This window comes from Dreissena polymorpha, chromosome 5 (genome assembly GCF_020536995.1).
Source record: "Dreissena polymorpha isolate Duluth1 chromosome 5, UMN_Dpol_1.0, whole genome shotgun sequence".
NCBI lineage: Eukaryota > Metazoa > Mollusca > Bivalvia > Myida > Dreissenidae > Dreissena > Dreissena polymorpha.
Window position 1 is genome coordinate 48,324,982 of NC_068359.1, and position 27,183 is coordinate 48,352,164.

Here is a 27,183-nt window from a genome sequence, read left to right on the forward strand (position 1 = left end):
GGAACCTTTTTTTAATATGCTGATGATGTTCTACATTGTCTTGGGTAAAATAAAAAGGTTGTTCCCAAGAAAAATTGTATGCCCACGGGGTCCATGATTGCCGCCAAGATGGCCGACCAAAAACCTAGAAAATACCGTTTTTTTCACAAACAACATATATTTTCCTTGATTTTGGTGAGCTTTTTAATTTAAGCAATCAAGAACATATTATTGTTATTAAAAAAATAAGTATTTTGGTGAAATATTGTACATGTAATGAAACAAATAACTATATATGTGGAAAAAAAGAACAAAAAACAAGTTTTTTTCGATTATGACATGTTTCAATTTGTACCTGTAAAGTAGTTTAGATACAATAATCATCTTTACTTCATTTATAGACACCTATGGGACTAACCAATACAATTATATAACATTTCATGTGAATATGATCAATAATTGTGACATATAATGCAAGAATAGTGGGTGGGGTAAATTACAAATATGAACAACATATGGCTGATTAACATGTTGATATATTCTGAGATATACTAGCTATTTTAACTAGATATTTATATCTTTGATAATTGTTTTTGATACTTACAAGTGCATTCAAGATGTTTTAAAGATAAAAAAAACTTTTCACTTACTGATAATAGTATTTTGACTGTACAAAAATATCATTTATAATCAAACTGCATTACACTTTCTCGCATTGAGTATATAACACAACTGATGCGAGATAACATTTAAATTGTCACAAAAACTACCATTGTTTCACAACTTACAGCGATATGTTTTACACAACATTGCTAAGAATTTTTTGTTTTTGTGATTTTTTTGGTGGGTGGTGATTAGTAGAAGATTATATGATTAATTAATATTTAAAAGATATATCTTTATCCAAGAAGATGTTGTTGAGTATTTTCAACTGGTGAATGAAATAAATACAGTCTGTTTGTTATGCTCCTCCATTAACTTCACAACCTTTTTAGTTTAAGGTAGCGCACCCGTAATGGGCACCTATCCAAATATAATCTAATCTATTATTTTCTTTATCAGCATCATTTCACTGAACTACATGCACATTTTTATGTAGTCTTTCCATGCTTTAAAAAAAAATATACTGATTTTTTCAAAACTACCCCCACACTCGGCTTTTGTCCAGTTTATGTGCACCCCTGGGATAAATGAAAGTTCCATAATTCATCCAGATTTCCCAATATAGGCATGCAGTTGGTGTGTACAGATGCAGTAAAGGTGTTTAAAGTTTAAACAAGATGAAAAAAGTTTTCTTTTACAGACATTTATTTTTTATAACTTGTTATCTATGGAAGAGCGCCATGAAATGTAAGTGGTTTCAGGCAAGTAGAAATTGGGTTGGTTAAAAACAAGGTGTCATAAAATTCAAAATAGCGTCATTTAAGTAATATTTTGAACTTAGTTTTTATAGATACACTATATACAGCAAAAATACCAAGAAATAGACAGATTTACCGTTTACTTTTTGAAATAAAAATAACAAGACTATTGCCAAGCAATAAAGTCCCCTACCGGCTCCACCATTGTCAGAAATTCCACCATTGTCAGAATTTAAAAAACAAATGTTTCCATAGCAACCAGATTTTTTTACGTAGGAACAAAATGAAATGACTTGCATAATGTCCACATTGCCATCTATCCATGTTTCAAGTTTCATGAAAAAATATTAAGAACTTTTAAAGTTATCGCAGGATCCAGAAAACCACCATTTTCAGCAGTATTTCTAGTCTATTTGTTGCCATAGCAACCATAATTTTTGACGTAGGAACTAAATGAAATGACGTGCATAATGTCCATATTGCCATCTATCCATGTTTCAAGTTTCATGAAAAAAATATTTTTTAACTTTTAACGTTATCGCAGGATTCAGAAAAGTGAGACTGACTGACAGACAGACAGACAGACAGACAGACAGACAGACAGACAGACAGACAGAGCGCAAACAATAAGTCCCCTCCGGTGAAACCGGTAGGGGACAAAAATGCAACATGCATGGTTCGTATTTTCAACAGTAAATCACCCAATTTAGCCATAACGTTGTTTTAATTTTAAAAATTGAAGAATGTACATAAAAATTGCAACATATTTAACAATAAACATAGCTTATCTGCCATATTAAATCAAATTGCGTTAGAAAAGAAATAAAACGCGTCGCAAAAAAGTATACGTCGGCAGGATTCGAACCTGCGCGGGAATATCCCAAAAGATGTCTTGTCTATCGCCTTAACCACTAGGCTACGGCACCTAATATTAGGCTCTGCAACCTTCGAAGAAATCGTGGGAAATCATTAGGGGTGCGCTACCTTAAAGCCGTCATTATTAATCTATCAAAAAGGGATGTAAGTGGGAACATATATTAAATCTGTATATATTAAGCTTCGTACAAGGGAGTTAATATTTTATATATTAACTTATTTCCAAATAACTTTTATTTTATAGTTGCTTCCCTTGTTCATAATTAAGCCACTTAAAATGTTCGTTCAGCAAAAGATTCATTTTAATATATGAAGAAAAGCTAAGCACGGTAAATTATTTACCCCATGTGTATTCTATGCTCAATATGTCATGTAATCTCTATAGAATTTGATGTTTTCTGTTCAACAAAATGCATTGATTTTTTATGTCAATATAAACAAAATGTGTTAGCTTTGTTTGCAAGACTTGAAACATGAAATATATTATATGATATAATCAATGGAGTATCCAGGGTTGTATTTTTAAAAATCTTAGAATAATATATCAAATTATTGTTTGTATTGTCTTGACATGGTTGAAATTCTTCTGAATACTGAACACAAATGTGCATTCCCGATTAAGTTTGAAATTGAGTATTTCATGAGAATATTAATTTTTAATACACATATATTTATAGTCAAATTTTATTTTAGAAATCTTAAAAAAATACTAGTATTTACTTAAATTATTTTCATAATTAATTAAATTAAATTCAATGTACATTTTATATGGAAGATTGAATTCCAGTTACGCAGCAATATTATCTTCATAGCAAATAAACAACACATATGTGTAGAAGCATGTCGAATTAAAAAAAACACGGAAATTTCAAGAATCCAATGCAATAAGTTCCCATTTTAAATGCATTTTGCATTCAGATGGGCTAAACACTTATGGCGACATGGCGACTTTATATCCTTGAATTCAATAAAACAAACAGCTGAACAAAAAAGCACAACTGCACTCAATTCGCAACAAGCGATTAGAGGAATCATGCGAGCCACCATATCGCATGTACGATGTTTGTGTGAATATCCCCGAAACACTAAGTGATACCGACTTGGATAAAACTGGTTATCACTGTGGTTGCTTTCAAGCTTTTACCAAAAAATCAGGACCGCTTAGGTAAATGCAAAACAAGTGAAACCAGTTATCAAAAGCATAATTCCCCAAGGATTGCTGCCAGTGCTCAAAATACTTTTCCGCCAGAATGCATTTATTATAACGAATTAGACAATACTTCTGGCAATACTGAGAGGTGTGCCCCATTTTCATCGAAAGCATCCCACTGGAAGAAGATAGAACCTTAAGCATTACACATGCAGGGCTCGACATTAAAGGTAGTCCGACTGTCCGGGACAACCAAATTGTTAGTCCGGACAAGTAAATAAAGAAATTTGCTAGTCCGACAGGACAAGTGGTCATTATAATTGTATAACTTAGAAAAAATGCCTTTAAAGCCATTATTTCTGTGGAGATATCACTCAACTTTTCCGAGTATATTTTGTATACGTTTAATCGTTTAAGCCCGAGATATTCCGATAGATCCATGTGATACATGTACTACACTGAACTGTTCACAAAGGAAGCAAACCTTAACATTTTTTTCTTTGCCAAGATAACAATAATATTCTCCCTTTAAAGAATATGCATTTTACGACACCGGTACACATCGGTCTTACAGACAATTAACGTAGTGACGTCCTGTCTATGTATAGAATGATTTTTTTTTTAAATATCAGTTAAGTACTGTACATATACATCACTTTTAACATTTTCTGTTTGATGTTGGCAACACACAAGTTTTTGTCGGCTATTATGTCTTTGTATAATGTTTAAAAATCAATAATCTTGAGTTTTTCTGTTATTCTAGTCAGTTCTTTTTGTATTGAAATTGCCTACAATTATGTTTACATGTAATTTGAACGTTTCAAGTCTTTATGATTTGAGCATTTTGTATTATTTCATTATTTTGCAAAGTACTGAGCAGAATAAAGATATAATGGTCAGGACAAGTTGCTTTTTGGTCAGGACAAGTGAAATTATGGTCTACTTGTCCGACTGGACAAGTGGCTTGAAAAGTTAATGTCGAGCCCTGCACATGGACCATTTCTCATTATATTGCAAGGTGCAAGGGGAAGATCTGGTTGCAAAATCAGCCATGTAGCATGATACATGCCAGCAAGAGCTTAAGTTAAAGTACTTTAACTTTTTGAAACGCAAACAGCCAAAGTCTGCCTCGGGTGACAGCCTCCAGAATTCCCGAATTTCAGCAGAAGCTCAAGCATATTCATGTTTACGTGAGGTTATTTCAGAAAAAGTATTATCAGAAAAAGAGCTTGTTCCCTTGAAATCAATGATTTTTTTACAAAACTGAAATGAACAAACATGGTTTTCCCATTTTGAAATATAATACCAGAAGTCTAAAGGTTTGGTTGGAATCGGAAGATATTGGTCAAAATATAAAATTCACAAACGTAAAGGGCGTGGGTTTCATAATGAGCAGCATTATGTTTAACGCAAGCATGTCAGTGGCGAAAGCAATAGGTAGTGGTTTTAATTTTGGATTGACTTCAAAACAAGGAGAAGTGGCAGTTGATATGCGCAAAAGTGTGAAACAGGCCTTTGTTGATGCTAAACCACTACCATGGCCACCAACAGCAGACGATGTTGAAGGGTATTCACCTGAAGACATCATTCCTAAGGAATCGTTGTCGTTCCTCACAGATTATATGTGGGGAATCTGAAGTTGCAAGCAGTGAAAAGTATTGCATCATACTTTCAATTGCCCAGATGAGTGTCTTTAATCGCATCATGTATATAAATCACTTGAAATAAATAATTGATTAATACAAATAGATTGTAATTTTAATAAAAAAATATAGAATTTAACGTGTATATATCTTTCATTTTCTAGGACCTTTGCCGTGCTGTTACAAATGGTGAGTGGAAGCTTTCCAATAATATTTTGTTATGTACAACGGTACGGCATCTCTATCGGAACAAAATACTCACTACAATTTTGAGACGCCTGGGCCACTGTGAGTCTTATGATTTCAGTTTGGAACTAGAAACGTCATTAGCGAGAGCACTTATTAATGACTCGACGACGACTCTTACTCCACTCATTGTAACTGGTGAAGGCAATCAGGTTTTTCATGTTGAGTGGGATAACCTTAACAAAATAACCACTAATGTGCGAGGCCCAAATGTAGTTAATCGAACTGCAGGTATAATGATTCAAGAATTAAATCCTGGCTTTGTTGCAAAACATTCTGATCGCACATTTAATGTATACGAGCGATCAAAGGCTCGTTCCCTGAAGGCTGATGGAAACCGAAGCTTGCCACCATTAGCCATAACAAAACGCTGCGGTCCACGATTTCCTACCTGAGCGCTGTTCACCGCACGTTCTGAAAATTATGAGTCGTATTTAAGGGCCTTGCTGGTGTATCGTCTCTGATCGTTAGCTCGGAGAGGAACAGATCTATCCAGGATTTGGGGGATTCATTTCGATGGCAGGTAACTGTCCTGAACGTAAATCAACAATCGACTACTTAACACCGATTGACCAGCCTTTTACGGACTATGCCACTGTTGCAGAGCTTCTTGATCAGTCTGAACTGTTCACTAAGGAGGTTGGACAGAAGTACGTTCTCTCTACATTCGATTTAGGCGGATGTATGAAGGCACTCCCATTGATTTGGAAGTTTCCTGAGAGATACAAGTATCACGTGGTCACGCCGGGTGCATTCCATACGGCTATGAATTATATTGGAATGCTAACAAAAAAACAAATGTTCAGGGTCAGGATATGCAGAGATCCTCATAGAAGCCGGGTTGGTTACAACCGGATGCCTACAAAGTGTACTTAGCGGTAAGGCTTATGCTAAGGCGTTGTTTTGCTTGAAGTCCGTTACAGAAGCAATGGAGCGCTTGCTATTTGAAAGCTTCATGGATATGCAACATATTGTAAGTGCATTTAATTCGACGATGCTGTTAAAGCTGGTCTCAATTTCTAGCCGCGAAACATTAAAATATGCATTAAATGACCAGTCTTTGATGGATTGTATTGACCAATATATACGTGTGGAAGAGTCTGTACGAACCGGCGTATTGGGAAAAACAGCAAAGTTTTGGTTGAGTGTTGTTGACCATTCACGTTTGGTCATGATGTTGCTGTATTCTGTAAAGACCAACAACCTGAAGTTATTCCACGAATGCTTTGGCCAGATGACTTAACTGTTCTTTGCAAATGATGGCCCTAATTACTCTAGGTAGTATTTCATATTCTAATACACAGTTGGTCTAGGTAAAAACGAGTTCATAAACGAATTTGTTAAATCAATTATATAAGGATAAATAAATTGTATTACAAATTTTATCATACATTAATTTTATTACGTTTCAACAATGTGCGCAATTTAAAAGTACTGAATTGATAAATAACAACATAAAATGGCCATAGTAAGTTTGTGATGACTTAATAAAACATATTAGATATTTCTATTTTGATGCAGGTACCTGACATGGTTGGATGTATTCCTTACCAACATTGATCTTACACATCCTCGAGCCAAAGAACTGTTACAGAAGGGTGGGATTTCTGTACCACGGTCCCTTATCCCAGGTGCCTGTAGTGCGGTAGACAAAACAATGGAAGAAACTTTCATGAGATTTGCTTAATTTGCTGGTACGCATGTTGTTTATTGTATTTTTAACAGTAATATTCTATATAATACAGGGTCAGTAAATTGTTATTACACGAGGGTATGAAATCAAGCAATAACTGATGAACGTACTTATCAGTAAATGAACATGCATACAAAATCAAATCAAATATATATTTACACCTTTGTTGATTGAGAACATCAAAGTTGTATACGTTATACAATGTGCTTGTTTAATTTAAGAAGAGTTTACATGTCTTTTCTCTATGTTTGGGGCATACCAGCGTTGGTGTAGAACTACATCAACGCGGGTCCGCTTCTATGAAAAAATGTTGGACATGTGCGAATTGATAGAAGATCCTGATTTGCCGAAGGCCGGACGACATCGCGCATTGGAACGTGCCGAAATTCGAAAGTCGGAGAAGGCAGTTGTCAACACAATGGCAGTAATACGCAGTTTCTCTAATCCGTTTATATCTACAGACAAGGAGCATGTATACAGGTAAATTTACTTTAATTGTAAATGATAATAAGATTTTATTTTATTTAATTAACACATTAAAAACTATTTTTGGTCGTCATTTAATCGTTTTTCAATAATCATACACTAGTCTAACCAGTCTATACAAAACATAAGTAAAGGATCGTATGTGCATTCTCGCATCTGGTGCTCCCATTCCTCCTGATGCTGAGCGTGATGTTCTTCGAGCAGCATTAGTAAAGGAAGGAAGCCAATGCAAAATTTATATCTGAACGACTGAATAGCAGAGCAGAGCCGTCCAGATTTGTTTACCCTTTACCAAAATATAAATTAAAAGCAATGAAGGCTGGAAACAAAACAGTAAAGCTTACTGTACCACAAGGAAAAGTAATACATCTTTATAATATATTACATTTTTCATAAAATTAAAGCAACTGAATATTTCCATTGTTTTAACGGTCAAGAGTTTCGGCTGAGATGCTTCTTTAATTTTCTTTAAGTGATAATATAGTTTTTAGGGATTATTACTATAAAAAAAAACACGGATTATGCATTCAATTTGCATCACTCTTAATTATAAAAGTTGTCTTGTTTTATTTGGGATCGTTTCAGGTTATCGAGTATCAGGACCAGAGTAATCTAGCATTTATGCTCCTAGTCAAGGCGCAGACTTTAAACCATCCCTTAGAAGTTATGCGGTAATAATATATATAAAATTTTATATTTGAAATAGGTGGTGAACATATGTTAACTTTCAGAATCTCTAGGTGTCAACTATTGCGCATCCCGACTAGGTCTTCACGTTTTCACTGGAGAAGATGTGACGAGTGCATTTAAGGGCAAGGGGAAGATTATACCACTTAGAAAGTTGCAAAGTTATCCAAAATATCTCGATACATTCAGGTATGTGCATGCAAACACAATTCATATTTACTGACATATAAGTTCTATTTGAATCAATTGAAAAGTAGATACCTTCATAGTACATGTATATGAATACATTAACAAATATATATTCCCTTTGTCTTTACTGTGTAGGACGTTTGGAGATGCATGTGAAGTGGAAGAAGAAGTAATACAAATGCTTGAAGCTTTTGTTTGTTTGATATATGGATTCCCAAGGGAGAAATCTGTGAACACATGCAGAGCACTTCTTCTAAACAAATGGTTTGCGAAGAGGAAATATTGACTGTTAGGTCTGAAGTTGACCTGTCAAGGTCACCACCATGCCAGGACAACCTATGTAAGCATATCTTCAGGACAAATTATCGTCTTTCCATATTGAAGAAAGCGAACGACCCAAGGTTACCACCATACCAGAACAACCTGTCAGCATATCTTCAGGACAAACTATCGTCTTTCCATATTGAAGAAAGCGAACAACCCAACAATTGAGCGTCCAGAACTATTTGACGATAATCAAGGATGGATTATAAAAGACAACTTGTTAGAGCCCTTATGGGCAAAGGTTCCCATACTTCCTTCAAGTTTAATTGAGATTCTGGGAAATGTAAAAAAGAGTTGAATGAGCAAGAAGAAGATGAGGCAGATTTTAACGTCCTTGAAGTGACAATGTCACATGAGGATTAATCCTTATCTGACAATGTCGTTTCCGGCACGAGAAAGTCAACATCCCCCTCATCTTACCCCCCCCCCCCTCCCCCCAAACACATACACGCTCTACTGTGTGTGTTTTTTAATGGCATTGTTTGTTTGTGTTTAAACAAGTATTTTTAATTTTTATTTATTGGTTTCTTACCTTTGAATTGAAATATTACAACAGTATATGTGTTTTGCTCTGTGCGAGATATTATAGTGCATTTACCTATGTTAATAATTGATTTTGTTTTTATAATTTACGATAAAAATACTATTAACAGTAAATGAGATGTATTTTATTTGATAAAACATTAAAAATGCACTTGTAAGTATCAAAAACAATCATCATATGTAAATATCTAGTTAAAATAGCTAGTATATCTAAAAATATATCAACATGGTAATCAGCCATATTTTGTTCATATTTGTAATTTACCCCACCACTATTCTTGCATTGTATATCACAATTATTGATCATATCCACATGAAATGTTATATTATTATATTTGTTAGTCCCATAGGTGTGTATAAATGTGGTTAAGATGATTATTGTATCTAAACTGCTTTTCAGGTACAAACTAAAACACGTCATAATTGAAAAAAAAACATGTTTTTGTACCCTTTTTTTCAGATATATAGTCATTTGTTTTATTACATGTACAATATTTCACCAAAAAACTTATTTTTTAATAACAATAATATGTTCTTGATTGCTTAAATTAAAAAGCTCACCAAAATCATGGAAAATATATGTTGTTTGTGTCATTTGCTAAAAAACGGTATTTTCTAGGTTTTTGGTCGGCCATCTTGGATTTAGACCCCGTGGGCATAGGATTTTTCTTGGGAACTAACTTTTTCTTTTGCGCAAGACAATGTTCCTACTAGACTTATATGTCACAATCCGCAGACGACGCATCTCTTTCACTGGATGGCTCGTCAGATTTTTTTATTATTGAAACATGATATGTATTGACTTAATTCACATGTTCTCTGGTAATAAAGGTTGATTGCAAAACAAAAGGTTTGGATAGGAATAAATATAGTTCAAAAGCATAAAAACTACGATGTAAACAGAACAAACACACGTTAGACACATTAGATTTAACCTTCCTAATTCACCTTGACAAAATGATTATAAAAACTCTCTAAAATAAAAGTATTACTTAAGAATTGGTCACGAAGGCTACTAACGCCTATTCGACCAAAAACGAGTTTTAAAAACGATTGCTTTACCAACGCTTAATAATCTTTTCGTGGTACTATTTAAATTAAATATTTGTAGAACTTTTCTTTTTAATTATGTATGGAACGGGAGGTCAAAAATTAGCAAATATTTTTTATGAAAGGAAATACTAAACGTGGATAAAATATGGTAGACGTTTCTTCATTCATAAGTTTTAAGTTTTCCTGGATCCGTAAAATTGGCTCCGTAAATGGCAATACAAAATCGACCTCGGCAAATTATATAACTGTGGTAAACACTATCTCAAAAACATAGACAATATAATTGACAATTCTTTAAGGAATCACGTCTTACATTTTTTTATTGATTTGTGCATAATGGATGTAATAAATAAAATGTCCATATTACACAATTCCATTTTTATATTCCTTATATAACAATTGGTAGCAAAAAGTTGTCTTTAAATCATGTTTTGAACATGGCGTTCATTTAATTTCAGATTTAATTAATATTATACTTTTGCGAACCTTGAGCTACGAAGAATTTTGTAAAGTATATAATTTGTATCCAAAGGACTTGCTTTTCTTAGGTCTTATTAATTCAGTTACACACTATGTAAAGAGGTGCACCTTGTTCGTTTGATAAACCTTTTGGCATAATTCACATTAGATCCATATAAAATGGAACTAAACAGATGTATAAAAGTACATGTACCTGCGTGAATTTCAAAATGGGCTAGTACTAAAATACATAAATAAATAAATTAATTAATTTCTTGTCAAAACAATATTTTTTTATGTTTTTTTAATTAAACGAAGTTTCGACCCAAAGTGTAAATATCACTTTTACTTTCAATTACCGCTAGGCTATAGATACAGAACTGAAATTTTAGTTTTAACCTTCATTACAGAGCGTTAGATATACTCTTATATTAGTTGAGTATTATTTTCAAAATAATGTTTATCTATTGATTACAATACAAATCAGAAAACACTAGTCGAAATATGAAAACTCAGCTAGTAATATTTTGAGGGTCTATAAACACTTGTTGACAATATGTTTGTACCTTTCATATCAGTGATAGTAAATGGTCCAAAATACGCCGGTTTCCGCTGTCGATTAATGCTGGTTTAGCTTTAAAAAAAACTATATTAGCAATTAATCAAAATAATCTCCACTCCTCTCATAAGGCTGTTGTAGATCTACCCGTAATTGTTGAATTCTTGAAAAAATATATTAACAACAGTAACAAGAGAGGTCTTATTATTTATGCTTCAGTATATGTAAAGTTCTTAAAAGTGATAGATTGGACACGATCGACTGTAGAAGTGGAAAAAGGCACAGTTATACATAATTTACTTGAAACACAATCACAATTCAAATATAAATTAACATGTACAGTTAGTTTATGAATACAATAGTACCATTTATTGAATACTATCAGCCGGAAAGGAACGAATCTGTAAGTTTTTGACCGACAAGCGGCCAGTTAATTGAAGCTTAGAAATTTCAATTTATAAACCGCTTATTTAGGTAAAAAAAATAGTACCGGTAAGTCGATTTTGAGTGCGTAAAACATTCGATCATGGCAAGCAGACGGTTATAGCGTTCATAAATAACATAAGACAACATAACATATCTTATTCTGGCATAAAATAGCACAATGCAATCTTATAGCCAACAATAGAATTATAGCGTGAAAAGTGAACGCAACATGAAATTATAAACATTACCGGGTAATCTGAGAAGGATAAACAGAGATGTAAGTTCCGTGCAAACAGAATTTGCATAGTACATATTATATTTATTTACAACAACATTTATTTGCATGTAGGTGACTTCAAACATTTTAACATTATGAATAAATATCTTTAGCGCTAGTGTTCTTGTATAAAATTTATGTTCGACTTTTACTGATGTAAATTATGCTGTAAATGTTAATACCCATCAGTATGCAACACTTATTGGTATACGTTAAACTATTGTTGTAAGTTGGCATTCCCTATCACATGAAAGTTTGCGCAATTTCACTGCAGTCCATGTTTCCGCTGCATATAGTAATCGCAAGAAATCTTGCTCAAAGCCAGCCTGCAAGAAATCTTGCTCAAAGCCAGCCTGCAAGAAATCATGCTCAAAGCCAGCCTTTGCCAGATTCGCCGAAAATTTGATTTTTGTGTTACTATTTACTTAACATTTTTGTGTTACTATTTACTTAACATTTTTGTGTTACTATTTACTTAACATTTTTGTGTTACTATTTACTTAACATATTCTTGATCAATTTCAGTAGAACAACAAGCCGACATATTAGCCATACAATACTGGTCAATATATAAACATATAAAGATGTTTATGATTTCGATTTATATATTCGGAGGTAAAATTATTACAAATGATTGAATAGCATATTAGAAAAACGTGCGTTTTCTTCAATATGTTTGTCAGATTGTCGACTTTATATTAATCAGCCTGTACATGTGATCAATACATGAAAGATTTTTCCTCTCATTATCGTCTAATACGAAGTAAACATTAAACAACATGTGAATATGTTTCAAAACCCAATTATTTAATAAAAGAATCTGCGGCAACGCAATTCGCCTCCATACGATAATCAGTCCTTAAGATTGTGTAACTGATAAAAAGGTAACCTGTATTAAATGCGTTACGCGTGCATTAAGATAATTTGAAGCGATATTTTCAAATGACATTTAAATCGTTCATGCTTTAATTGTTACATAAACATGATTTACGTCTTTATTCACAATGCATACTTTTAAATAAAGCACCAACGATGAGCATGAATGGATCCAATTTTGAATCACCTTGAAAAATTTAACGCGAGTAGTGCATCGTGTTATTTCTTAAAATTTGACCAGCATTTGTAAAAATAGTGCATGAGTATACTCATCCGCGCCGCGAATTCTTTCTCCACGAGACCAGCATAATGCACTACTTTTAATTACGTAAAGTATACCTCCGCGAACTATTTCTCTGTGCGGATTGCCTTCATTTTCGATTTTTAAATGATTTGGTGAACGGTAGTGATCTGCATACCGATTTTCAAAACACCACTATTAACCTAAATTGTTCTTGCGAACAACTAAAAAGCTTTGCTTCATGATACAAACTTTCGAGACATGAAAAAACAAAAAAGTGTAGAGCGATAATCTTTGTTAATGTAAAACGTATGAAACAGGCATAATTATGTTCTAATGCAATGTCTACCAGTTCACTTGTAAAACTTATGAAACAGGCATATGTTCTAATGCAATGTCTACCGGTTCACTTGTTGTAAAACTTATGAAACAGACATGTGTTCTAATGCAAGGCCTATCAGTTCACTTGTAAAACTTATCAAACAGGCAAATGTTCTAATGCTTAATAGTTCAATTGGAAAACTTATGAAACAGGCATATGCTTTAATGCGAGGTCTACAAGCTCACTTTTTGTAAAAGATATGAAACAGGCATATGCTCTAATGAAAGGTCTACATGTTCACTTGTAAATCTTGTGAAACAGCATTATGTTAAAATGCAAGGTCTCATAGTTCACTTGTAAAAACTGATGACATAGGCTTATGTTATAATGCAAGTTCCACCAGTTCACTTATTCTAAAAGTTATGAAACAGGCATGTGTTCTAATGCAAGGTTTACCAGTTCACTTGTTGTACAACTTATGAAACTGGCATGTGTTCTAATGCAAGGTTTACCAGTTCACTTGTTGGAAAACTTATGAAACCGGCATATGTTATAATGCAAGATCTACCAGTTTTCTTGTTGTAAAACTTATGCAACAGGCATATATTCTAATGCAAGGTCTACCAGTTCATTTGTTGTAAAACTTATGAACCAGGCATATGTTCTAATGAAAGGTCTACAAGTTGACTTGTAAAACTTATGAAACAGGCATATATTCTAATGCAAGGTCTACAAGTTCACTTGTAAAACTTATGCAACAGGCAAATGTTCTAATGCAAGGTCTACAAGTTCACTTGTGAAACTTATGAACTTGCCATTTTTTGTCAATGCAAGTTCTACAAGTTCACTTGTAAAACTTATGATACAGGCATATATTCTAATGTAAGGTCTACAAGTTTACTTGTATAACTTATGACAAAGGTCTTTATTCTAATGCAAGGTCTACCAGTTCACTTGTAAGACTTATGAGGCAGGCATTTGTTCTAATGCAAGGTCTACCAGTTCACAGCATACAGAGAGACGCAGTCTATGGATATATCCACATGTGTGAAAATGGTCATGATATTCAAGCACTAGTGCCAGTAGATGTGGAAATAAATGGATTGTAATTATCAGCTTCTAGCGTTTACATTGACTCTATTTATAGTCATCTACGAATAGAGATAATAGCTACAATTTCAGGAAGTGATATTACGCAAGGAAAGCACAATAACATTTTGATTATTGAATCGTAGCCTGCAAAGTAAAAACATAGTTATCACAAGAACGGATGCTGAATATGACAACTACTAAATAAGGCTATAAAGTAATGTCGTGTAAAGTGTGCTTTTGACAATCGCGAACGGCTCTTCAACTAATACATGTAGCAAAAATTTTGAAAACAGTTGCAAAAGTACCTCAAAGTCCAAACAATAAGGCGTAATCTACCTATGTATATCGACCTCATATTTATAGGAATAACATTCATCAATAATGAGGCAAACTACACGTTTTTCATCAACTGTGTAGCAAAACAAAAAATACCATATGTCTCATTCCTGTTTTTTATCAGAACATATTGTGGTCACTGATATAGAATGTTCAGCACAGACACTATCCGTATTCCAGAAAATAACTTATGAACGTAGTGAAATCATTCCATAAAGGGCATAACTTAAATGCCAATCACATATGTAAACATATCAACAGACGCTCTCATATACGTGCTCTTTACAACTTCATAAAACAAAGCTAGTGCGTTGATAGAACATATCTTCCGGGATGTGTCAGACAAGTGGTCAGGTCGCCGTGGTGTAATGGATATGGTGTCCGCCTAGTGCCTAGCGACCGGGAGGTCATGGGTTCGATCCCCACAGTGGGAGCGTTCTTTAGATCTCCCCGAAAGACACCAAGTACTGGTTCTAGGCCTAGGAAATGGACTTGATAGCGTTTATATAAGCCTTAGGCTTTCGACGCAATCAAGCTAAAATAAATAGGTTTAAACTAAGTGGTCGGGTGTGTACTCATCTTGGAGCAACTTGTTTACATGTAATGTGACAACCTCCGTGCAGAGATTCGACTGGGACCAGCTTAGTTGGATCAAATCCATGCCTTCATACCCAACCACGTGATGATACCCTAGCCACGTGGTACAATAATTTTTATTTTTACTTTTTTAAATTTAGGTAATTAATTATTTTATTATGAACCTAAACTTAAACACTATTTTCAAAATATAAAAGACAAGAACACTGCATAGTGGGTGCCAACGCTCGACTGCGGGTGCAACTTTTGAATAAATGAAAGTTTGTCCGAAAAAAATTAGAGGTCACAGTGACCTTGACCTTTGACCTAGTGACCCAAAAATGGGTGTGGCATGTTGAACTCATCAAGATGTAGCTACATATGAAGTTTCAATGTTGTAGGTGGAAGCACTTTGATTTTAGAGCCAATGTTATTATTAAGGTTTTAGCACGGCAGACGGCGGACGACGAGCTGGCTATGACAATACCTTAGGTTTTCTCCGAAAACAGCCGAGCTATAAATGATACTTCTTTTCATAATATAATACTTGAACAAAAAATAAAATAAAATCCTACTAAATCTGGTAGGATTTTCTTGTGATGGCAGAGATTGTATGTGAGAGCAAGGAACGACAACTCTGCTTGGAGATTGGTAATGTGACGGTATTTTAGTCATGAAATGCACACAGGGACCCTGCTTGTTCCGGTACATGTATTGGTTCAATAACACACAATAGTATAGTATTGTGTGTGTTCGCCTGTATTCAGTTGAATGTTTAATTTCAATAAATGAATAAATAGATACATCATTTTTGTCTTTATTATATAATATCAAGCAAGGAACGCCCGAACCACCATGTTGCTCATTTGGGTTCAATATATCGGATATGTCAAGTCGAATATGGGCTAAATAAGATTAATTTTAGATATGTGACACAGTCAAAGTTTTAAGTTTGCATCAGCTTTAGTTACATGTGAGTAGGTACTAATGAACAATATCAATGCACAGCAGCCAATTATATAAGTACCGATTACTCATATACAGCAGATAACTTTTGGTTATCTTCATTTTTTAGGATATCTTTTTTGTTAGGCATTGTATATAGAGAATAATAGGTTAGTGTTGATTATAGATCAGGTTTATCATGGGAGGCTTAGAAAACAAAAAGCACGAGCCTTGGTGAGTGCTTTTTCGTTTTCGTGCCGAGCATGATAAACCTGATCTATAATCAATACTAATCTATTATTCTATTTATCCCACTTTTTATTTTGTAAACCTTTTTGTTTAAACAAAATGAGTTTGACTAGATAATTTCGCTGGATTTATGAGGTCATTTCTTCGAAATATTGACATCATTTTGTGCCGTTGATTATAGATGATATTTAATCAACAGGGTTTTAATCAACCGAATTCGCTGTAAAAGTGGGATATAAAAAAAAGATACCCGGACAGGTGCACGTTTTGGTTAAGTTTTAGATAAGATTTACGGGTAGCCAAAGTATTTGATCTTGTATCTTGATCCAAATAAATTTAACCAAAGGTTGTAGTTTGGATTGTCTAGAGTGATTCTTACTGATGACTGCACAGTAGTAATAAGTAACAAAACTAACAACACTAAAGACACAACACAATTCCATGTATACGAACAATAATTTATTTTGAATATTCCATCCATTCTTTGTAGACATCAACTGAATGAATAAATACTCCAGTTTTGTACAACGTGGGCGTGTGATTCTATATAATATACAGAACTTACAAGGCAAACCAAGAATATACATTATAACAGTTTACATTTTCTACAGGTCAATAACATATACACATTTGGTATACTTAAACAATATTTTACTCATGGCATCAGAAATTGACTTGCTTAGGTTTTTTTTACTTAGGATTTCATTATTTGTATCCTTAAAATGATTCAATGCAAAATTTGCTTATTATTGTCAATCATGTGAAACAATACATGTTACAGTACTTGATAAATCCTTGTTAAATTTAATCAAATTAAATTTATGATGAAATCATGGTTTTGTGCTATTAGCATTTAAAGCAAATCCAAAATGCAATGTCAACTCATACCCAGTTATAAAAAGTACTATGAATATGCACATGTAAAAAGAGTTCAACAATGAATGTTTTCATATAACAGGATTGCAAAGAAAAATTGAACAAAATGTTTCAGTTTCTAGACCAATAATATGTGTGCAGAGAAAATGTACGTCTTTATAAGTAAAAAACAAATCGAATAATAAAATATTGACTAGATTTCCAAACAATTTGATTCTGCAGATCTGCAAATGACATTGTAAAGCATGTTTAAAAATGCAAACATAATTGTGAAAAAATGCAAAAAACACTTGAACTTTCTCTGAAATACATACCAAGCTAGAGTAATTGTTTTTTAAATGTATGTTTTGATCTGGATCATGATGCATGATTTTTTTCCACAAATTTAAGTGAATTTTAAACATTAGCATTTTAAAACTTTGCTCTGTGAATAAAAAATTGTGTTTCATTTCAAATCATTATTTAATCTTAGCATGGTAACTAAAATAGAAATGAATTAAAAAACAAAACAAAAAGACTCTGTGTCAACAACAGACAGTATACAAATAACTGAGAGCATAATAATTATTCATCCATTCTTATTGTACAACTTACAAAAACATCTAACTATCACATAATTTATTATGTCACTGTACCAAAGGGTTCAGTATGCCGATCTGAAAGACTGTCACACTCTACAGGTACAGAATGTGAACAATTTAAATTCGCAATTTTCTCAAGCTTAATGTTACAAACAATTTAAACAGCATAATTAATATAAATGTGGCATTAAAGTAACAGTATACCTGGTCTAGAGATTTTAATAAAGTAAGACAAAAAATGTACGGTAAAACTTGCTTTTTAACTACTTTTCTCAAGCTTAATGTTAAAAACATTTTAAACAGCGTAATTAATATAAATGTGTTATTAAAGTACCAGTATACCTGGTAAAGAGATTTTAATGAAGTAAGATAAAAATGTATGGTAAAACTTGCTTTTTTACTACAAAATTCAACAAAATTGATCTTTGTCTGCATAAAATATACTCTTTATTCGCCTCTTTATGGAGCAAAACACATCATAGAAACATCTTCGAGAGAAATTAAATAAGAAAAAGAGGAATCTGCTGTTAGCATCCAAAACATAATAGATAAACACGTAAAGCTAAAAATGCACAACAAAATGTGACTCAGCAATGCACGATCTGTCAAGTCGGCAAACTGATCCCTCCGGACATTAACACTTACATAATTAAAAGTTCATTACAAGTTAATATTGCACATTAAATACCTGTTCAGCAATGACTCAATATCAATGCACATAACCATTTATAATACCCCTCTCAAAAACTGATAGCAATGTGGAGGAAAATCTGTATTGCCCAACAGTCTATATGTGGACAGCGGACAATTATTCCTAATAAAATACTATCATAATTATTTATTATTAAATAAAGTATTATTATATATTTGAAATGTCAGCACTTTAGATTCTTTTTACACAACAGTTATTACTGGTATTTCTTACTAGACTTGTAGTTTTGTATTTCTTGATGTCACCACCAATACTTTAACATTAATAACAATAACATAATGAAATAATGTACAGTGTTTAATCTTAAATAACTTCTTAAATACAAATACTCTGTCGACAAATAACTTATATGCAAACTATATTGGTTTCCTCATTTAACAATTCATATGAATCTTAATATAATTTACATTTGTACCAAAGTACCATAATGTTTTCAATACTTTGCTTTCTAGCACCAAATAATTATGTTTCCCCGTGTCAAATTGACTGACAGTACCGGTATACAGTAATCTGATCGAAAACAAAACAACATCAAATTAGTACATACAAATAACGCCACATGTTACAATGGATTTTTACAATATTTGCAACACCAAAAGCACATTAAAGTTCTTTTATCACATGACAGAATAATGCTACACAGATCAGTTATTCCAGAAGTCTAGAGGGAGTGTTTCACATCACACTGTTGTCACGGACAACAGCGGCTTATAGCCCTTCGTGTTTTCTGAGCTTTTATTGCCATGGGCCATTATCTCTCGAACTGTTGTGAAGTCATCGAGCACTTTCTTACTCTTTTGTTTATTCATTTTCCGATGACTGAGCTCAACAATGTCTTTTTTTTCATCAGCTTCTTTCACCGTTTCCATTTTCGCTCTAGCCATCATTTCACGCCTTTTCTTGTAATCTCGAGCCTTCTCTAAATGTCTTTTGCGCTCCTCTTTCGTCCAGTATCGCCCCGTTTTCAGCTCACTCATGGCATCATCGTCTGTGGTCATTCCACACCTCTCCTCCGAAATCTTTTTCGCACGTTCCTTCAGCATCTTGCTTCTGATTGGTCGCCTCGTGATGTACCTGGTTCCGTCTGGTCGTCGTTTCACCACCCACTCCATCTGGCTTTGCCCACTGTCTGGTGGCGTCTGCTCATTCGATTTCACGGAAGGCTCATTCGATTTCACCGAAGGCTGAGTATTGTTTGGCGACTGGTACCCACTGACACTGTTTCCATTTCTCGAAACTGGCGAGTTGCTTTGACGTCTGCGATGGGCCGTCTTTTGCTCCATTTGTTGTTGGAACAATTTTTGCTGTATCTGGATTGTGTGTTCTAAGTTAGCACTATTTGTGTACATCACATCTGCGTATTGCATGTACAAGTCTTGTAAAGATTCCCCAGAATTTAATTGAGTTTTTGTAACACTTTCGTTTTTCTTATTATTTTCAACAACACTCCTATGGTTATTCACATTAGCTATAGACATGTAATTCTCATCACTAGAGCAGTCATGTGACCTAGCAGGTGTCTGTGTTTGTTTCTCTGTATCACTATGAGTGGGTAGGGGCGGTGTGATGGTCGTTCCAGTCGTTGCCAGGCACAACATTGAGTTTTTAAACCCCTTGTCCCCTTCATCAGAAGCAGGATTGAGTTCAAGGGTCAGGGGCGTGCTACGACAACTTTCCCCAGTGTTATAGGCACTCGTTGACACACTTCCTTCAGCAATTTTACCCCCGAACCTAGTTTGACCCATTTTTGGAGTGGGTGGGGTATCTCTCCTCCCGAGACTGTCGGAGGATTCTGGGCCAGGACTCATTCCAGTCTTTGCCTTGTCTATCCTCGTTCCCATCCGTGGCACAGTTCTCAGTGTCTTGTGTAAGTCTTTTTCACACTTTGCAACATCCTTTTGTCCTTTCATCGTGTGATTGTTAGCCATCTCCTGCCCCTCCATCTGAAGAGCTTCCATCTCACGATTTAACTGAGCGAGTTCCTTGTCAATACTACTCTCTGTGCTTTCTGAACTCTTTCTCTCTTTACGTGGCGAAATAACACGATTCATGTTGTTTCTATCACAGCGGTTTTGTAGGCTTTCCCGAAACGTGTTGTTAATGTCATTTTCAGGGATTTCATAGGAGACGTCGCCATTGGAAACAAAACTGTCATTACTGTAGTTGTGTTCCCCGATATCTCCATTGTAACTGTGTGATCCTTTGGACGAGCCAGATTTTCGCGTTCCCATCATGCTATCGTTATCAAACACGTCCTGTAAAAGACGACAAAGATTAGAGAAATGTTTACAATTCCAATAATCTTGACTACCCTAAACTTAGTTAACTATCATTTGATACAATTACACCGTAACATAATAAAAAGTATTCCAAACAAATTTTATTATCATTATTAAAATTAAAATTTAATTAAAACACACCTGTTCCGAACTTTCATCATTCTTGGTACTTTCATCAGTGCGGCCGACTCCGCTGTCCTTTTCATGCTTGTTGGACGAGTTTTCTGTAGTACCCGTGTCTGTGGTTCCACCTTCCTCATCAAAATGGTGACCCTAAAGTGAGCATAATGACAACCATGAACACCTAGGATAGGCCCTGAAGTGAGCATTATGAAAATCTATAACAACTGGTGTTCCTGAAGAGAGCATAATTAAAACCATGAACAAATGGTGGCCCAGAAGTGAGCATAATGAAAACCATGAACATAATTATGGTGGCCCTGAAGTGAGCATAATGATAACCATGAACAAATGGTGGCCCAGAAGTGAGCATAATAAAAACCGTGAACAAATGGTGGCCCTGAAGAGAGCATAATAAAAAACGTGAAAAAATCGTGGCCCTGAATTGAGCATAATGATAACTATGAACAAATGGTGTCCCTGAAGTGAGCATAATGATGACCATGAACATCTGGGACAGGCCTTGACTAGATCTCAACAACAATTCATTCCTACTTTATAAAAGGCAGGAAAACTATTCACGTAAACGCTGACTACTTTCACAAACTGCTATATTAGAACACACCATTCCTTATGAGCTTATAAAACTTATCAGCTATCCACACAGACTGATCAGGGACGACACTTCATGCATTAACTGGATTTTTGCTAAGATGAGACTTCCTTTATACAGAAAATACCATAAAAGCAGAAAGTGTTGCCCCTTAGTAGCCAATGTGGACTGCACAGGCTAATCTAGGATGACACTTTACGCACATGGATTAGGCCCCATTTTTCAGTTCTAGGCTCATTCGCTTAACATACAAGTTGTAAAATGCTATTGTGGCATTGGAATTTGTTCGGGCAAAAAAATAAAATGATTTTGCCCTATTGGTGCAAAAAGGTACCATGTGCTTTCTTATTTCAATGTCACGTGGTACCTTTTTGCACCAAGGAGGGATTTATTTGTCAAATTGTGACTTTTTTTTATCAAATTGGGAATTTGTTTCACCATTGTGCTATGGGCATTGGTCAGTTTAACAGACACGTAGACCTGGCTAAAACCGGGTGACCAGACCACCTACCCTAGCGAGCATGGAGGCCATGATCTGCATGTTGTCATGGTGATGCTTCTCCAGGATGTCCATCTGCAGCTCGTCAAGGACAACGTTGTGCTCCTCCATGAAACCATCGTCAAACTGAAATATAGTACCAAGTAAAAATATAGTGCCAAGTAAAAATATAGTAGCAAGTAAAAAATATAGTAGCAAGTAAAAATATAGTAGCCAACTTTTAAACTTGAGCGTTTCTTTTCTTTCTTTTGTCAATGCAACATTCTCTGTTCTGTTACCAAGGAAAAGTAGCCTTACTCTGGGACAACAGGACTTTAAGCATGTGCTCAAAGTGTTGTCCCAGATTAGCCTGTGCAATCCACACAGGCTAATCAGGGACAACACTTTTAGCTTTTGTGGTATTTTTCGTTTTAAGGAAGTAACTTCTTATCGAATATCTAGTTAAGGGAAAAAGTGTTGCCCCTGATAAACCTGTGCAGACTGCACAGGCTAATCTGGGATGACACTTCACCACATGCCTTTAGCCACATTTTTAAACAGCAAGGCTCAAATCTATTAGCCAACTTTTAAACCTAATAGTTTTTTCTCTTTTTATGTCATTGCTACATTTACTTTTAGTATATATTTTACAACAATTATATTGTAATTTTCATAAATTAGTGGAGTTGCAGTTGGTAAAATTGTTTTATGTAGAAAAGGGAGTCAGTGTAATGAGATACTGTAATAATTTCAGGGCCCTTAGAGGGGGGAATTTCGCGTTGTTTGGGCGAAAAGGGGAATTTTAGAAGATCTTTTCACCAACCATTCAACACTTAAAATTGCTTTATTTTAATGTAATTTAAATAAATATACATTTAATCAAAGGTTAATAGCACGATACCAACTGGCAACACAGGTATTAAATAAAAAAAATAAAAAATAAAAATTATTTTTGTTTGGAGGGGGGAATCTGAATTTTTGTTGCAAGGCTTGGTTACTGAGCCAAAGGGAGAATACCACAACAACAATATTACTTGGTACAATCAAGAATTACCTTCCTTGCTTTAAAAAGCAATATTTTTAAATACAATATCTAGTTCAAGCAAATAATTATAAATATATATATATATTCCATTATTAATTCATTTATTTCATTTAATTATAATTACACTTATTTTCAAAACATGCTATATAATAATGGTATATCATTTTTGTATTATTGCTTTTATACTTAAAAATAAAAATGATTAGTGTTCCAATTAAAATGGATACTGGCACTTGAAAGTTCCAAAAACTCAACAGAGTAAATAATCAACATAATTACAAGAAGGAACAGAGAAATCTCTCATTAAGTACATCTCTATGGTAACCTGATTTCAAAAGACAGAATCTTATCCAAAGTTCCTATTAATGAACAAAATGAAGAATAAAACCAGATGGATCTTGAAACCAGACAGCCCTGATTTTATGGTTTGGCTGAAAAACATCAAGACCGATATACTCAGCAGAAGATATCAAGAGAAACATTCCATGAGAAATAAAGGTATTACAATAGTACTGCAGGGAGAATGTAACATTCCACACCCAGAATTTCAACTCTAGATTTAATATTACAGAAATCAGATTTATTTCTTATTTATTCTTATCATTCTCACATCATTCCTTCATTTATTACAGGGACGAGTTACATGTTACACCCGTTGGACTCGCAATGTACTTTGCTTTATCAAAGAAAACACATGTTACCTCTCATTTAAAACACTGATGAAATAGTATTTGAATGATAGCGGTGACCATGAATCTGTTAGAAGATACCTCAACATGTCATTCTTAATCAGCTGGAAAATCAGTTTATTACCAGTAATAATGTTGAGAACAAATCTTGCCAAGATCATCAATTCTGAACCATGATGATACAACTGTCTCCTATCGTGTGGAAAACCCCCCACAATAACCCACATTTTGGGCTAAATTAATGTGTGTAAAGTGCTTTAGGAGCTTAGTTTGATCACAGGACACAGGCTAATACAAGATGTTGTCTCACTTCTCCCTAATTTCAGCTGAGGGAGAAGTCATTTGTCCCTCAAATTTGAACGTAGGCTGAGCCCTGTATATTCCTTAGCCCAACATTTCATATTTACATGCAGGGAAGCACCAAATTGTGTGACACTTCAAGAATGGCGTACCTGTAGCTGTGGCCGCACAACTAGGAGGGTGATATCTGATGCGCGCTCAGAGAACAGCTTGATGGCCTGGTCCCGACTGTGCACGTCGACCCCATTGATCTGTGAAATAAAAATATTAATAATGAAAAATAGACATTACCCTTTACCACTTAGATCATACTTTTGACACACTTGTAGTCCCTTAGAAAGTTATATATAATGAAATACCTTTCTTATTAAATTCAAGTTTTAAAGGCTTCATTTTCAACCCTTTGTTACTGATGAGCAGCAAACAGCATACAACCTGAACAGACTGTGAGTTACTTGCAGGCTGTTCTGGTATTATGCTGGTTGCAAAAGCCAATTTCACTTTGCTTCTTATGGGGTTAATACAAGCTTAGGTAGCTTTTTTTTCTGCCTTCCGTCTATCCAGCAAGTCTATGGCGATATTTAATTCGTTATATTTAGTGGTGCACATTATAAAATTGTCACATATTTTGTTATGGTAAATAATTGTCAATATACAAACAAGGGTGACAAGTTTACATTTTCAAAGGTGCAATGTACATGCACATCATTCTTTACTTTTTCCTTGTAACCTCCCTTTAAATCTCAAAGGCCTCAGCAACATGCACAACATGATAGCCACATTTGGCTTTCAAAACACTTTCATGACAAAATAATTTGCTTACTTGACTGTGCTGCATTTCATTGCTATATATTTTGTTTGAGAATTATAATACATGAACACAATATTAAATTTTGTTCTCACTTGGTTTCCTGCATAAAACAGCCCATAAGAGAATGTTATCATTTTCAGAACAGAGTCTCAGACTTCAGTATCATGCCGATAAATGGTCCTAAGAAGAGAGCGTCAACAACAGAATGTACTGCTTAATAAGCAACACATCTGAATTTGTGTATTGATTAAAATGCGGACCGCTCAGAAAAACACACTTTCTAATGATGCTTGTATCAGATCAGATCGTGAAATACAAGATGTCACTTGCGAACCTCGGCATACCACCTTGTTTTCAAGTCATAGCTGTGTTTTACATTCAAACTGTGAGACATATGTCGCTGAAGCCTGACACAAGATGACTTAATGGATTCAATATCACATCAAAAGGTTTCAGTTCTTATTTATGATCAAATGAAATGACTAATGGTAACAGTAGGTGATGTAACCGCACGATGACAATCAATTGTCCGATCCATAATCTCAAATAATTTTTTTTCTCAAAACAGCCGTCAGAAAGACGCCTTGGAGACTGCAAATTGACGCAAGCATGAATCACATGGGGTCTTATTGAAATGGACACTTTAAATGGGGATTTAGAAATGTTGAAACCACGAGCAAATAAAGGATTTATGTTAATTGCTGCTTTAATGGCTTTTTTGTCATTTCATTTTTACGGCTCAGATTAGTTTTAATAGATTTTAAGATTGTCAATTAACAAATGTGGAAGTATTCACAGATCGAAAAGACGAGATCGGAATTGCAATATTCAGACCGTATTTGCAATTGTATCATAACAAAGATTTAAAATAATGAACTTCCTCCGCATTGGATTTCTACAGATTGATTTTTCCTTTCCAATTGAGGCAAGCAATCTAAACATGCCACTAATATATTGTCGACATGTCAATAAGACCGGAGAGGAAACTAAGTTCTCGTTCAACAGACAACATACCAGTTGGAAATCCAATCACATACTTCCGAAAAACTGTCATTCACAAACCGCAAAAAATAGAAATTTGACAGAATCTATAGATTTCGTGAAAAAACTACCTAAAACAATTTGCGTGTCGATTTAATTTGCCAGAGAAATGGGACACTTAAATGTGATAGTGTCTCAGTTAATAACATTGCATTTTAAAATAATTTTCCTACTCAAGTTATGCTAAATGAAAAAAAATAATGCTAAGTGCCAATATTTAGTGATAGAAAATAAAAAAATATTTAAGGATAGAATAATAAACCTTTTTGGAAACAAACATAAACATATTGTATAGATTTTAATATGATGTACCAGTTATATAAAATAAATAATATATAACCATTTATTAAGTATTATGGTAAATATAAAGTATTAATATTGCTTAAATAGTTACCTATGAAAATTACTTCAATTGGAAAATTCATGAAACAAAAATGATTTTAACTGAGAAGTAAACCATTAAAAGTCTATATTTTACAGAAATATTTTAACCTGCAAATTTGTGCCCATATCACAGTTTTAAGTTTAAGTCAGACAAAAACGTAAAGGTGTATTGCAGAGCCCAGACATTACAAGAAGAATTATCGGTGCCCCACTCCCATTCTAGATCTGGAAACCAGGAACCAGACGGCCACCATTCTGCCTACAACCAGCTAGTCTTTGGTCAATTGAGTTTAACTGCATGTCACAGATTAAAGCAAACAATCTGCAATATCTGACTATAAACTCACTGAAATCCCTGCCTGTTTGCAAATGAGCCAGAAAATTTGCCAATTTTTCAGCATCCACCGTGTTTCTGGGCATTATTTGATAACCATAAGTTAAAGTTTGCAATTCAAGACTTAAATTCTAAACTCAGCTACATTTAAAACTCAAATCTAGATGCCATGTTGACAATGTTTAATAAATTTAACTAATACTCAATAGAAGCATAATATCTGTAGTATTGAAATACAAAAACACTCGTCTAGACATCGACCATAACCATTCTACTTTATATTTCTTTTGAGATCCACTTTTCTTGTAAATAAATTACTCGATAGCCGTACA

General features: G+C 34.2%; 1 protein-coding gene and 1 long non-coding RNA gene across 2 annotated transcripts in view; one reads left to right on the forward strand and one right to left on the reverse strand.

Moving 5' to 3' along the window:
- The first annotated feature begins 2,481 nt into the window (after nt 1-2,481).
- On the forward strand, nt 2,482-9,546 carry LOC127832496 (uncharacterized). The gene is made up of 5 exons (XR_008026920.1): nt 2,482-2,545; nt 6,777-6,949; nt 7,281-7,428; nt 8,166-8,310; nt 8,446-9,546. It is a non-coding gene; the product is annotated as an uncharacterized LOC127832496 (long non-coding RNA).
- Nucleotides 9,547-17,025: 7,479 nt separating this feature from the next.
- LOC127832489 (E3 ubiquitin-protein ligase PDZRN3-like) overlaps nt 17,026-27,183 on the reverse strand; it is a 240,449-nt gene continuing 230,291 nt past the window's right edge. Inside the window, exons 8-11 of the mRNA XM_052357991.1 lie at nt 24,434-24,532; nt 22,281-22,394; nt 21,178-21,309; nt 17,026-21,012 (exon numbers count right to left, since the gene is read on the reverse strand). Coding sequence (XP_052213951.1) covers nt 19,438-21,012; nt 21,178-21,309; nt 22,281-22,394; nt 24,434-24,532 — 1,920 coding nt within the window. The 3' untranslated portion in view covers nt 17,026-19,437. The remainder of the gene's footprint in view (nt 21,013-21,177; nt 21,310-22,280; nt 22,395-24,433; nt 24,533-27,183) is intronic.